The sequence below is a fragment of the Candida margitis genome, assembly GCF_024628925.1.
Source record: "Candida margitis strain CBS 14175 chromosome Unknown scaffold7, whole genome shotgun sequence".
Lineage (NCBI taxonomy): Eukaryota > Fungi > Ascomycota > Pichiomycetes > Serinales > Debaryomycetaceae > Lodderomyces > Lodderomyces margitis.
The window spans coordinates 243,927-257,817 of record NW_026261806.1 but is presented as its reverse complement, the minus strand read 5'-3'; the positions used below and the strand labels follow the sequence as shown (position 1 = coordinate 257,817).

The following is a 13,891-nucleotide window of genomic DNA, read 5'->3' as shown; positions in this document are numbered from 1 at the left end:
GTTTTGGAATGGTTTACACGCCCCCTTTGTCTATTGCTATTAACAGTTGCAACACAAAGTGTAAGTGTTATGTGTGAAAACGAAACGAAAAAAAAAATTAAAATTGGAGGAACCTCAACATATTTTCATAAACGTTTTCAAAACCTTTGTCCAAAAAAAAGAATCAGTAAAGGTTTCTTTTCGACAACGTATAATCCCTTCGTGCTCAATTCCATTCAATCAATCAGCAGCAATGGCAACATCCGTTTCAACCCCAAAGAGACATACCAAAACTCAGTCAACTTATGTATGTGATTTTACCCCTTTTTCAGTGCTTTTAGCGTTCTATTGGTCATCAATTGATACTAACATTAGAGTTTTAGGCTTTTGACAATACCGCAACCAATGTTGCTGCTTCTCAAATGAGAAATGCATTGAACAACTTGGCAGACACTGTCCACGATCCTGAAGTCAAAAGAAGATTTGAGAATGAAATGGATAACTTTTTTACTTTGTTTAGAAGATACTTGACTGAAAAGGCCTCCGGTAACACCTTGGAGTGGGAAAAAATCAGATCTCCATCGGCAGACGAAGTTGTTGCGTACTCAAAGCTAGATGATGATAAAGCCCATGCATCTGCCAATTTGTCGAAATTGGCTGTTTTGAAACTTAATGGTGGTTTAGGTACTTCTATGGGTTGTGTTGGTCCCAAATCAGTTATTGAAGTTAGAGATGGAAACACCTTCTTGGACTTGTCTGTTAGACAAATTGAGCACTTGAATAGAACATTCGATGCTGACGTCCCATTGCTCTTGATGAACTCGTTCAACACCGATGCTGACACTGCCAAGATCATTAAGAAGTACCAAGGACACAGAATAAGAGTCAAGACCTTTAACCAATCGAGATTCCCAAGAATATACAAAGACTCTTTGTTGCCAGTTCCAGAATCCTATGATGACTCCCTCGACAGCTGGTACCCACCTGGTCATGGGGATTTGTTTGAAGCTTTGGTTCAGTCTGGAGAGCTTGATGCATTATTAGCACAAGGGAGAGAAATTTTGTTTGTTTCAAACGGTGACAACTTGGGTGCAACTGTTGACAACAAAATCCTTTCTCATATGATTGAAACAGGTGCTGAATACATCATGGAATTGACTGACAAGACAAGAGCTGACGTCAAGGGTGGAACATTGATTAACTACCAAGGAGAAGTGAGATTGTTGGAAATTGCACAAGTCCCAAAGGAGCATGTTGAAGAGTTTAAGAGTATTAAAAAGTTCAAGTACTTCAACACCAACAATTTGTGGATCAATTTGAGAGCTATTAAAAACTTGGTGGAAGCTAATGCTATTGAGGCTGAGATTATTCCAAACCAAAAGTCTATCTCGAAAGGAAACTCTGAGATTAACGTTTTGCAATTGGAGACAGCTGTTGGTGCCGCAATTAGACACTTTAAAGGAGCTCACGGTGTGGTTGTCCCAAGATCTAGATTCTTGCCAGTTAAAACTTGTTCTGATTTGTTGTTGGTAAAATCAGACTTGTTCTTCTTGGAACACGGTGCATTAAAGTTGGACCCTACAAGAGACGGCTTCTCTAACCCATTGATCAAATTGGGATCTCACTTTAAGAAAGTCAGTGGTTTCCAAGCTAGAATTCCTCATATGCCTGGAATTTTGGAATTGGACCATTTGACCATTACTGGAAATGTCCATATCGGAAAAGGTGTGCAATTGAAAGGTACCGTGATCATTGTTTGTAACGATGGGGATAAGATTGATATTCCTAATGGCTCAATCTTGGAGAATGTGGTGGTTACTGGTAACTTGACCCTTTTAGAACATTAAAAAGAAAAAATTATTACATATAATATATGAGTGTGTATATTAAGGTATACATTAATTAAGCAATTCTTTAGCAGCAGTCACATCTTCGTCTCCTGTATAGTTTTCCAAGTACTCCTGTAAGGATTTCTTTAACTGTGCGATCTTTTCCGACACTTGTGGAACCATTTTTTGACTTTCTTCGAGCACTTCAACTTGTTTCTTTAATTCATATTCGTCGCTATTGTTTGCCTTCATTTGCTTGACGTATTGCTCTTGTTCAGTGGCTTCCTGTTGGTACAAATCCTTCTCTTTGATGAGCCTTTTCAAGGCATTCACCTTGATCTGTAGTTGCGATGGAGCCATGTTGACAGTAGGTAAGTGTTGCAATTTGCGTGTGTGTTTATGTGTCTGTGTGTTGAGTCTTCAAGAAAATTTTAGAATCGCGTGCAAAACAAAAACAAAACTTTTATTAACTAGACGATAAAGTACATGGAATACAGAGAGAGAAACTAATTTGTTGAAAAGACATAGTGTAAACTCTTTGGATCCCAGCCACCACTTCCAGTGCCATCACCCAAGTCTTGAACAACCTTCGCTGCTTTGATGACATAATATGTTTCATCATCATTGATCCTGACAATGGCATTATGCCACGGAGTTGGAATGTGCAAGAGATCAGTACATCTAGGCTCCTTATGGTCTTGAATGCTTTCAATCGGAAGACATTCTTCTGTTCCATTCTTGCTCAATAAAGAGACTCCATATTTTGGACCAGCATTATTATGGGCGTGTATGGAAAACCTCAAATGGAATGGAAACATCAACTCCACCAAGTTTGAGTACGCGTCATTACGCTTGATCATCTCATGTGCTACTTGGCTGACAATTTTCTTAAACTTTTTCCTAGTCATCTTGCCTACTCGAGGATGAAATTGCAAATCTTCAGTCATGAATTTGGAGAACCCACGAAACAAATATAGTCTAGCATGACCCGGTGTCTTGATATCCCCCCTCAACTTACCGTTGTCGGTATCGCAGGACGACATCAATATCTTACGGCAGACTTCTGATTCAGGATCAATTTTAGTGCCGAGAAAGTGGCCCAAGTTGACATTTTCCACCATGGCTGGAAGCTCTTTTGAGAATTTAAAAATCTCGGGTAAGGAGCAAAATTTGATAGGACACGAATCCACTGGCTTAACCCTTTTGTACATCTGCTTCAATGCTGCTGAATATCGGTTCACTTTGGTGTCGTCCACAGCAATACAATCGCTAAACACGTGACCGTCACTCACAATCCAAATTATTATACCGGGAGGATATATTTTTTGAACTTCATCGGCAAAGAATATTAATCTGCGCAAAGCAAGCTCCTCCCCCTTATCTGGCAAATCACCAGACACTTTTTCATAATTGGATGATTTACATGGGAATGCTGGTAAAACAGCTTCCAATGGTTGGCCACGAGATGTGAAAAACTCAACATTTTTTTTGAATTTCTCCCTACCAATTGCATCCCACATATCGCGCTCAACGGTGTGCTTCAATTTTTCGGCAAAGGTATTTGTCACTGTATCGGAAAGATGAGACAAATCCTTTGTGTTTGAAAACGACACTTGCGACAGAGTGATTAATAGATTAATAAACCAAAGCACAAAATCGGTAATCGAGATTTGCAAAGTGACTACACCTTGCAATGTTTCACCAGTTTGTTTTTCCCACACAAAAAACCTGTCGTCGATCACAGCTTGGGAAAATCCGTCTTTGTATTGAAAATACTTGGCACTGAAAATTGCATCCGTTAAGTCAACTGAGAATTTGTTGAAATTTCTATAACTCAAGATCTTATTGTTGTCACGGCTATATATCATGCAGACATTCTCGTATATTGTTGGAGGGCAGGCGCCATCTATCGTAGTGCTGCTGCTGGCACTCGAATTTAGTGATAAAGTTGAAACTGACTCCATTGCTGGTGGCCCAAGTGATCCAATACTGCAGATCCGATATGGAGATTTCGAGCTCTTTTATAAGTCAAAAAAAAAGCTCCTACTCCATCCTCAGATCTATTTTGCAGTGTTTTTCTTTTTGTTTCCTAAAAAGGTGGAATTAGGAAATTGACAAAAGTGCTATTCTGCCATATGATGTAGCATTGTATTGACAAGCAAGTATGGAAATCATAAATAGAGTAGAAGGGTATCTCACATGGATTTATCTTTGTTGGAGGAGAGGGTATACAATGTTGTATGAATTAGTCAAACTGGTTACTGCCTTAGTTGTAGGGTTTGCTATCTATTCCATTTTGGAGGTTGTCTTTCCGCCATTTAATTTTCCCAGGAACATCCCAACAATACCATTCTACGTATCGTTTATCAGCTCTTGGACCAATTTAGATCAAAAGGATATCTACAACAAGTATTTGCGAGAGAAATTGGAGAAATACGGTGCGGTTAAGATCTACTTTGCATCAAGATGGAACATTTTGGTCACACGGCCCGAATATTTAGTTGAAGTTTTCAAAAACGAAGACATTTATGCTAAAAGTGGAAACCATTTGAAGATCCCGGGCTCTGTTTTGGCTACATACACTGGAGACAATGTTATATCAGCGCATGGCACATTATGGAAATTATATCGAGAGGTGGTGTCACTGAGTATCCAGTTTCCTGATCTAAGCACAATACACCAAAACACGAGCAAATTTTTGGACTTGCTAGAACAGGAATTGGTTGGTACGTCATCAATTGTAGTCAATGACCTACTTCAAAGGTACTCCTTGGTCAATGTGGGAGATTCCATTTTGGGGGTTGATTTTGAGGCCTTGGACAGTAAGGAATCTACAATGCACCAGAAAATCAAGTACATAAAACTGCAAATTTTTAGACCATTTTTCATGAACTTTCCCTATGTTGAAAAATACCCCATTCCTAGTCGAATTAAAGCCAAGCGAGAGGTGGAAGGTTTTAGAAATTGGTTTGGTCAAACTTTACTACTGAAATACAACCCGGAAAGGGAAAACAGTGCAGCTACAAAGTTGGTCCAAGCATTGCACAATGATAAATTGACACAAAAGCAATTCTTTGACAACGCAATTATAATAATGGTTGCTGGGCATGAAAACCCCCTTTTGTTAATGCTTTCCTTATTATATGTCCTAGCAAAACACCAAGACATACAGGATTTAGTCCGTGCCGAGACAGATCCTCAACAACCATACTTGAGCTCCGTCATTTATGAAACTCTAAGACTATTTCCACCTTTGGGTCAGATAATTAATCGTTGTACAACAAAACTGACGTGGTTAGGTAATATCCACATCCCAAAGGGGGTTTATGTTGGGTACAATAATATGGCTACAGGAAGGGACAGGTCGGTATGGGGAGCTGGTGCAGACCGATTTCAGCCTAGTAGGTGGGGCACAACTTTAGGAGAAGTAAACTCAAATTATTCCGCGTCTAAAAGATCGAGTAAGTTGCCGGCATTCCATGGACGCAAGCGAGCGTGTTTAGGGGAAAAGTTTGCATTGAATGAGTCCAAATGGTTTATTACTGCGGTTCTTGAAAAATACAAAGTGCGTCTAGATGAAGATTGGAAGGAGAAAATAACTCCTGCAGGACCTATTAGCCCCTTGGGAATGAAATTGAAATTTGAGAAAGTTTAGTGTGCTAGTTTATAGTTTCTTAAATAATTTTTATTTTTATTTTTATTTTGTTTTCTTGCCATTTTTGCAGCATGTTGCAAACATTTATATTCAGCAAGCACTCCGCCTCTGAAAAGAAATGAACAACCCCAATGAGAAAGCAACAATGGTGATAAGATCTATTCAAGAAATCGGACCGGTTAAATCTTCAAGCAATGAGGCAGATCTAAAATCGTCTAGTGGAGAAGAAGGAAAGGTAAAGTCAGTAGAGGAGCCTTACTGTTTACTTTCTTTCAAAAGAAAATCCATCATAATAGCAATTGCCACTGTAACTGGATGTTTAGGTCCAATATCGGGCAACATTTACGTGCCTATATTACCCCAATTGCAAGACGTGTTTCAAGTTTCAAGAACCACTATGAACGGAACAATATCAGTTTTTATGGCTGTTTTTGCGTTTGCTCCATTAATTTGGGCTTCGTGGGCAGACTATAGAGGAAGGAAATTGTTGTATCTTTTGCCCCTCCTTTTCTTTATAATTGCAAATATTTTGCTAGCTGCCGTTCCAGCAAATATTGGAGCTCTTTATGTGCTACGTATAGTGCAAGCTTTCGGTGCCAGCAGCGCCATATCTGTTGGAGCTGGTATAGTGGCTGACATTATTGAGCCAAAGAATAGAGCCAAGGCTATTTCCATTTTTATGTGGGGCCCCCAATTGGGTCCCGTCTTTGGTCCGTTGTTGTCTATGATATCGATTGCTTCGTGGAGATGGATATTTGGCTTTTTGGCCATCCTAGGCTTTGTGGTTTACCTTTGTATACTTTTCTTGCTTCCCGAGACTTTGCGCTACTTGGTTGGAAATTGTGCATGCTACCTGAATCATATGTTTGTCAAGCCTCGCCTAGGTCAGGAAAAGTTGGTGAAGGGGTATCCCCGCCCACCTAAACCTAGTGTTAACAACTATTTTCGATTAATCAAGTACAAGCCAGTGTTATTGTGTTCATTTAATTCGGGGATGCTATTTGCCAGCTTCTACGGGGTTATGGTTACATTTGCTCATGTTTTGCAAGATAACTACTCGTTCAGTGATATAAATATTAGCTTTAGCTATGTATGCCCTGGTTGTGCTTTAATTATTGGTCTGACAATAGGTGGTTGGTTGTCTGACAAATTACGTGCCAGAATGCAAGCAAAGTATGTGACCTACGTTCCCGAATATCGATTCTCCATCCAAATAGTGGGGTTGCTCATATCTATGACTGGTTTAATTGGTTATGCCTGGACTGTGGATAAACAAGCACCGGTTTGGTCTGTGTTTATATTTACTTTTTTAACTGGGTTTGGAATGACCTGGGTATTTGTAGCAACGACTACATATTTGACGGAATGTGTGCCTGCTCAGCCTAGTGCAAACGTGGCCATTGGAAATTTGATGAGGAATATTGCAGCCGCAATCTGCACTGCTATCATTGATGTTTTGATCAAGAAGATGGGGTTTGGCTGGTGCATGACTGGCCTTGGTCTTTTGAACTTGATTGGAATTGGCTTTGTAATTATCTTATTGAAATTTGGACCACGTTGGAGAAGAGAATATTTTGAAGAGAAGTGATCAACATGTTTATGTCTAGACTAGCAATTACCAGTAATTATATACTAAATATGAAACTTTGAGAAGAGTTGTTAAACATTGGGTGTAGAGGAGTCACTGGTTTGATTTTATATTGCTGTAGAAGCATAATTGGTTGCTAAAACGCTATACACTTGATTAGATTCAAGCGTATTTATTAACTTTTGGTTTTCTGTTTTCTATAATAACTGGCTATGGCCTAATGGTAAGGCACTTGACTACGGTGGATTACTTCGCTTGCTATCAAGGGATTGGAGGTTCGAGTCCTTCTAGCCAGGTTTTAATTTTTTTTGTGCGAAACCACTTTTTTTTTGAAGAAAACCATATTTATTACTTTCTGAACATAGCTTTGGTTTTCTCTTTCTGGTAAACTTGTAGCAGGTAATTATTGGTATGTCGTTAACCTGCGTTATTAAGCCTCTAAAAATATGAAGCAATTTCCATTTTAGATTCCTACTCTTGAAAGACTCATTTAATCATCTGTGTAGTTTGCTGCGAAAGTTTTTGCTGCAAAATATAAAAAGTGGCCAAGAGGGAATACTTCCGCTACAACAAGTTGTATGGGCATTTTTATAGAATTTCTAACATTTTGTGAGAAAGACAGTGATAGGGAACAATATAAGTTCTCATGTAGATCATTAATATGACGGATTATTACTACTATTGGCGCTGTGGTTGGTGCATTATTGTGCTGGTTAAAATATGCCCAAAGCTGGGACATTTGCTGACTAATCATAAGAGCTTGGTGAAGACGCGGTATATTTCTCACGAACTAAGGCCAAACGTTACTAGTTGTAGCAATTTTGAAGGGATAATTAAAATAAAGTTTCCCCGAAGAATTAACATCAAATAAATGAACATTGTCTTCAATGCATCAAAAACTGTAATCCCATTACTTCGGCTAAAATGATTTTGTCATGAAATAGAGGTAACCATCAACTGTTCTGAGAAAACCGTGTGCTTGCAGACGTGATTTAGCATTGCAATAACTTTAGGACAAGTAGAAAATCAAGCACGAGTATATTTCTCAACAGGTTTGGTGCATTGTTTCGACCAGTTGTTGATTTAGGAAACCAACTCAAACTATCAGCTTTTGCAAGTTTTCCTATCTTGTAGAGGATTGTATTTTATATGGTCTGTTTTTTATTTAGTAAAGTATCTAACAAACTGGTGGTGTCATTCGTGGTGTAAGAAAAAAAATTACTGGAAATAAAAGCATCGGCCAGGTCCCTCCATTAGATCTATAGATCATGCCAAAACACAGCAAGAATTTCCTAATGGTGGATAGGGTGGTTATCATTCACCAGAATTGGGTAATATTGGTCTTTGCACAAGGTATTTATTAAGGGAATAACCAAATTGTGCTTTTGTCGTTATATTGCTCTAGAACATTCTAAAATCTAGAGTATATATGAAATCAATAACCTACGGTTATTAAAGAAGTATATAACCAAGTGGATAAATGCTATTTCCTCGGGCAAATACTTCCGATCACAAAATATGGCGTTCATGGATATTTTGTGCATGGTTCACCACGGAAGTAAATATCAGAATGGCAAAATACAGCTTAAAGTATCCTCAAGCTCATCTCATCTCATTATGAGAAGTCCAACCTTGAAGAATATAAATCTGACAGGTTTTGGACATAAAAGTATATAGTTTATATAGTTTAAAAATGAATCATAATACACATATAGATTTTATCGTACAATATTTTTACGAATGCTTTGAAATTGTTGGGTACTCCATAGTGTGAATGTATGAGTGGTTTAGTTGTCTTCTACTTGTGCATTCCCCCAATTTCTTACAAAATACACCTCAAAAATTTCTAAACTTTTTGCCTGTATGTTTCTAAAATGCTTTTGTTTGACCAACCTATACTGGCTATGGCCTAATGGTAAGGCACTTGACTACGGTGGATTACTTCGCTTGCTATCAAGGGATTGGAGGTTCGAGTCCTTCTAGCCAGGGTTTTTTTTGTTTTTTTCTCCTTTGCATTTTTGCAGTTTAATAAATGCCTTTTTTCCATGTGCTTTGCCTAATCATTTTTAGAATATTTTTGCTCGATTATTCAACCAAATTATATTTTTGAATATAAAATAGTGAAACTATAGTGTTTGACGGCAACTTATACTTGGAACAAAATATAAGCGGCCTCATTTTATTTACTCTTTGACTAAGTAGTACAAACAAACAGACCCTTTCTACTTTAGTTGACACCTCTCAGGGTGTTTACTTCCTCTTTTACAAAGGTCGTGTATAATTTGCCTTACCACAGAAAGATTAATCTAGAAAACTAAGCCAAGCGCAAAAATAAATGACATAAATTCCTAGGCATTGCCTCCTCTAACCAACACTTTAAATTATTTCATCACCGCTTCAAATTATCTCTTCATCAGTTCAAATTACTTCATCATTACAAACAATACCAACATGTCATACACAGCTGTACCAGACCAACCACCAAGCTATCCACCGGGAGAGGAACAGAGTGGAGATAGACAATTTGGCGACAATGTCCCTGATGACTTCAAGTACTCAGTCGATGTTGCATCATGTGAACTCCCTGTACGTCAATTATTCATTCGAAAAGTATATCTGTTGTTAACAATACAATTGATGGCTTCAGTTCTTGTCGGATACGTTGTTAGGTCATCAGACCTGATCTTGGCTTGGACGTTGAACCATCCATGGATCCTTATCTTCAACTTGTTTGCGTCAATTGGATTCATGGTTGGGGCTTTCTTCAAAGCCAGATCTTACCCTATTAACTTGGCGCTACTTGGTGGTTTTACAGTATTTGAAAGTTTTACCTTGGGAATGGCTTGTGCATTTGTTGAAAGTACCGTTATCATTGAGGCCATCTTGTTGACATTGATTATATTTATTGGCTTGACGCTTTTTGCTTTCCAAACCAAATACGATTTTATTAGTTGGCAAGGCACTTTGGGAATGATCTTGTGGGGCTTGATTGGATGGGGATTCATTATGATTTTCTTCCCAGGAAACAAGGGGATTGAAAATGTCTACTCGTTCATCGGGGCCATTGTATTCAGTATCTACATTATCATTGATACACAAAAGGTTATGAAGACGTGTCACCTTGATGATGAAGTGATTGCTACAATTCTGTTGTACCTTGATATTATTAACTTGTTTTTATTCATCTTGCGTTTGTTGAACAACAACCGTGACGACTAGTATATATACCTAAATTGTCTATTTTCAATATCAGTTTTATCCAAGAATTCAATATCATCAACAATCTCTTGAGTTTGATCTTGCTCTCTTTTCATGTTTTCGCGTTTAAGCATCCATCCAATGAACAAGGTCAACGGTACGCATAAACATTGGGTAACCAAGATGACAATTTTTGCTGGATGATAGTCGGGTGCACTATATGCCTGAAATAATTGAGGTCCGATAATGTTTGCTACTGAAAATGCAATCATAACCAGAGCACTGCGCATAAATTTCTTGCTTGCCCCAGCTGTGTTTGCTCCTATCCATGCGTAAATTAACGTAACACACGAGGACCCACTGTATAACAAATACAACGATAACAAGTTACCAACCTTGTTGGGTGAAATGATCAACACAATAGCACCAATGATGGTTGGAAAAAACATTGATGTCAAAAACAAGGTGTGATGACCAAATTGAGCAACAAGTTGAGTTGTGGTTATAATTATTATAACAATTAAGGCACCAACGGGCAACTGTAGCAAAGCAGACTGGTAATTATTAAAGCCAAATGTTAATGTAATGGTTACACTAAAAGTCCCAATTGCACCAGTGACTATTTGAGAGCAAAGTGTTAAAAGGATGTAGAGCCAAGTAAACTTGTCAAGCACGAGTTCAAAAATTTGTTGTCTTTTGAACTTTGTGCTCTTTGTACCAGTTTGATTCACCCTGACAACATTTTCCAAAATATACAACCTTTCGTTTTCATTTAAGAACCAACATGTATGCACGTTATCGGGGAGAAAGAAAAACACAATGATCCCAAAGACAACAGTTATGACCCCCATTACTAGAAATAGGATCTGCCATGATTTGAATGTTGTACTCTTGATATGCTGGAACCCAAACGATAACAACCCACCAATTATTGTACCAACACCAGCCATTACCGACCAGATTCCCATACGTGCCACTTGTTGTCGTTTTGTATAGTACAATCCGCTAATGATTATCAAACCAACAGCACTGGAGGATTCAAATATTCCCAAGATTGTTCTCACCACCATCAATGACGCATACGTTGACGTTGCTGAATGGCATGCAACAACCACGCCCCATAGTATAATGAAAACACCCATGGTTTTGCCAAGGGGGAATTTCTGCAAACAATAAGTGACAAACGGCTCTCCAAAAATATAAGCAGCGTAGAATATTGTTGACAAATTGGCAAATTCGTTTCCTTTGAGATTCTCCTTGATGCCCATTGCCGCCGCATAATTGAGCAATAATTTATCCAAATATTGCAAGAGGTAGATTCCACAGAGTATGGGTAAAATGATCCAGTCGAGTTTACGAACAAGTTTACCTTGATCAATAGTGCCCACCTCTTTATGTTCTTTGAGGAATTCTAAAGCATTGTCGTAGGAGTTTGATTGGATGGAAATAATCGCCTCTTTGTCATTGGACTCGGCATCAAACTTATGATCACTCATGATTTGCTCTCGAAGGCTTTCATCAAGCCATAAGGGGGTAAAATTTTCATCATTTGTCTTACTCTTTATACTAAGTCGTATAAAGTTAGCCTTTTTTTTTCTTTTTCTTTTTTTCTTTGCCTGTCCTCCGGTTTTTTTGAAGTATGCGCTTACGAGGGTTTTGCAACAATTTACGAGACAGTCCAAACCGCCTTTTTAAGCCGTACTCACTAGCACTTTTTAGATCAGATCTGAATCTCAGTTTATGTCTTCCTTGTTAAAGCTCCAGTTACACTTTTTCCATATTACTTTGATTCCATTAAAGATAATTCTAAGATACAAACTATACTCCTTAAAAAATACACTCCCATCTACCAACCCACCTTTTTTGCTTAAACCAAAATGACTTTAACACTCTTTGAAACAAAAAAACAAACATAAAAAGACAAACAAAAATAATTTAATCAAAAAAATCCAACAAAATGACAAAATTGAAAAATAAAAAAAACAAGACAAACACGTCTAATAAGTAACATAATAATAAAAAAGACAAAACAATGATAGGATTAACACCAGGATTGAAAAAGTGTTCTCTTCCCAGAATTAAATAATAACTTACCAAATTTTAGATCCGGCAAAGCTTGAAATTGGACCTGTATTCATACTTGTGTTTTTGGCGGTACCCAACAACCCGGAACCGTCAGTGCTTTTAGCCCAGATTGACCCAGACGAAGCAGCAGTAGTTGGAGTAGAATTTCCATTGTTGTTGGCCTCATTCCAGATATTGCCCTGAGTAGGAGTGGTTGCTAAAGTGGGAGAGTTGAGGAATGGTGCACCACTCATGGCTGATACATTGGTGGGCAAAAACAAATTTGGGGGTGAGCTCTTGTCAATCGATCCTCTATTTTCAAAACTCTTGACTGAACCATTGTCAAACACTCGTTGATAACCAGTAGGTGTTGAATTTGACGAAGATGTCGAAGAGTTGACAGAGTTTGAGCTTCCATTCGACATCAAAAAGTTGGTCTTCAATTGGGACTGTCCACTTCCTCCTGTGGTATTTTGATCAAGTAATGATGAATTGTTGAGATCAGCAAATACTTGAGGAGGCGGTTGTGTGAATACTTGCGGCTGTTGGATGCTGTAAGAAGCAAACCCTTGTTCTTGAGCAGGGTGGGAATATCCTTGATACTTCTGTTGTTGAAGAAATTGATTTCCACTCATGGGTTGATACCGCTGTTGAGTATGTTGATGATGATGTTGCTGCTGCTGTTGTTGCTGATACTGCTGATATTGATACTGCTGTTGTTGAAGTTGTTGTTGCTGCAACTGTTGTTTCTGCTGTTGCTGTTGCTGTTGCTGCTTCTTCGCCAATGCAGCCTGCTGTTGCAACAAGAATGTTTGTTGTTGCTGGTGTTGAACTGCCGCTGCCGCTGCAACAGCTGCCAACGCATACTTATTTTGCTGCTGCAAATGATGGTTATTATACCCATTAGAACCATGGGCACCCTTGTTCATGTGGTTGCTATTGCCATGGTGATGGTTACCTTGGAATCTATTATTCTGGTGGTGATAGTTCTGATGATATTTAGCAGTTTGTTGTTGATTTTTCGAGTTATTGAGACTCACTTTGTTGATGACTTCCAACTGTTGGCTAAACGGAATCGACTCTGTTTGTCTTTTTGGGTAAATAGTTGTTGATGACATGATTTAAACAGTATGCATATAAAATTATTAGGTTGAACAAAATACAATACCAAACAAAACAAAACAAATAAAAATCCAAGACTATCCCAAATAAAAAAACCCTTCTTCTTGAAAAATAAATTAGATATAAAATTTAAACAGCCTGATGTGAATTGAAAGTAAACCAAAATGTGACTCTAAGAACAAGTAATGTGCAAGAACACTATGATAGGTGTAATCTTTTCAAATAAAAATAAAAAAACAAAGCCAAACAAAAATTTCAAAAGGTTTGTAGTGTTGTATATATATAACTTAATATATATATATATATCTCTTAGTACTCCCTTTTATTCAACCCTGTGGTGGTATTTGGCTTCTGCACCTACTTATTAAAACTGAAAATGAATGTGCTCTTTGGCAGTTGACTCTTTCTGTGTTGTTGATGAACCTTGGAGGTTTGAAAGTCAATTTTCTTTTTTTT

General features: G+C 38.0%; 7 protein-coding genes across 7 annotated transcripts; 4 read left to right on the top strand and 3 right to left on the bottom strand. All coding sequences in view use genetic code 12, as the record gives it.

Annotated features, from left to right (window-relative positions):
• Positions 1-232: 232 nt before the first annotated feature.
• Positions 233-1,826, top strand: UGP1 (UTP glucose-1-phosphate uridylyltransferase; the record flags this gene model as incomplete). Its single annotated transcript, XM_051814598.1, has 2 exons — positions 233-286; positions 363-1,826. The coding sequence occupies 2 exons, from the start codon at positions 233-235 to the stop codon at positions 1,824-1,826; spliced, it is 1,518 nt and encodes a 505-aa protein (XP_051671956.1).
• Positions 1,827-1,877: 51 nt separating this feature from the next.
• On the bottom strand, positions 1,878-2,168 carry CANMA_002519 (uncharacterized protein; the record flags this gene model as incomplete). The annotated part of the gene is made up of 1 exon (XM_051814597.1): positions 1,878-2,168. The coding sequence occupies one exon, from the start codon at positions 2,166-2,168 to the stop codon at positions 1,878-1,880; it is 291 nt and encodes a 96-aa protein (XP_051671955.1).
• A 146-nt stretch (positions 2,169-2,314) lies between these two features.
• DIT1 (Dit1p) lies at positions 2,315-3,772 on the bottom strand (the record flags this gene model as incomplete). Its single annotated transcript, XM_051814596.1, has 1 exon — positions 2,315-3,772. One exon carries the CDS (start codon positions 3,770-3,772, stop codon positions 2,315-2,317), a length of 1,458 nt encoding a protein of 485 aa, XP_051671954.1.
• Positions 3,773-4,041: 269 nt separating this feature from the next.
• On the top strand, positions 4,042-5,463 carry DIT2 (putative cytochrome; the record flags this gene model as incomplete). The annotated part of the gene is made up of 1 exon (XM_051814595.1): positions 4,042-5,463. One exon carries the CDS (start codon positions 4,042-4,044, stop codon positions 5,461-5,463), a length of 1,422 nt encoding a protein of 473 aa, XP_051671953.1.
• A 118-nt stretch (positions 5,464-5,581) lies between these two features.
• On the top strand, positions 5,582-7,051 carry CANMA_002516 (uncharacterized protein; the record flags this gene model as incomplete). The annotated part of the gene is made up of 1 exon (XM_051814593.1): positions 5,582-7,051. The coding sequence occupies one exon, from the start codon at positions 5,582-5,584 to the stop codon at positions 7,049-7,051; it is 1,470 nt and encodes a 489-aa protein (XP_051671952.1).
• Positions 7,052-9,502: 2,451 nt separating this feature from the next.
• Positions 9,503-10,187, top strand: CANMA_002515 (uncharacterized protein; the record flags this gene model as incomplete). The annotated part of the gene is made up of 2 exons (XM_051814592.1): positions 9,503-10,117; positions 10,185-10,187. The coding sequence occupies 2 exons, from the start codon at positions 9,503-9,505 to the stop codon at positions 10,185-10,187; spliced, it is 618 nt and encodes a 205-aa protein (XP_051671951.1).
• A 79-nt stretch (positions 10,188-10,266) lies between these two features.
• On the bottom strand, positions 10,267-13,431 carry CANMA_002514 (uncharacterized protein; the record flags this gene model as incomplete). The annotated part of the gene is made up of 2 exons (XM_051814591.1): positions 10,267-11,761; positions 12,344-13,431. The coding sequence occupies 2 exons, from the start codon at positions 13,429-13,431 to the stop codon at positions 10,267-10,269; spliced, it is 2,583 nt and encodes an 860-aa protein (XP_051671950.1).
• Positions 13,432-13,891: the final 460 nt, after the last annotated feature.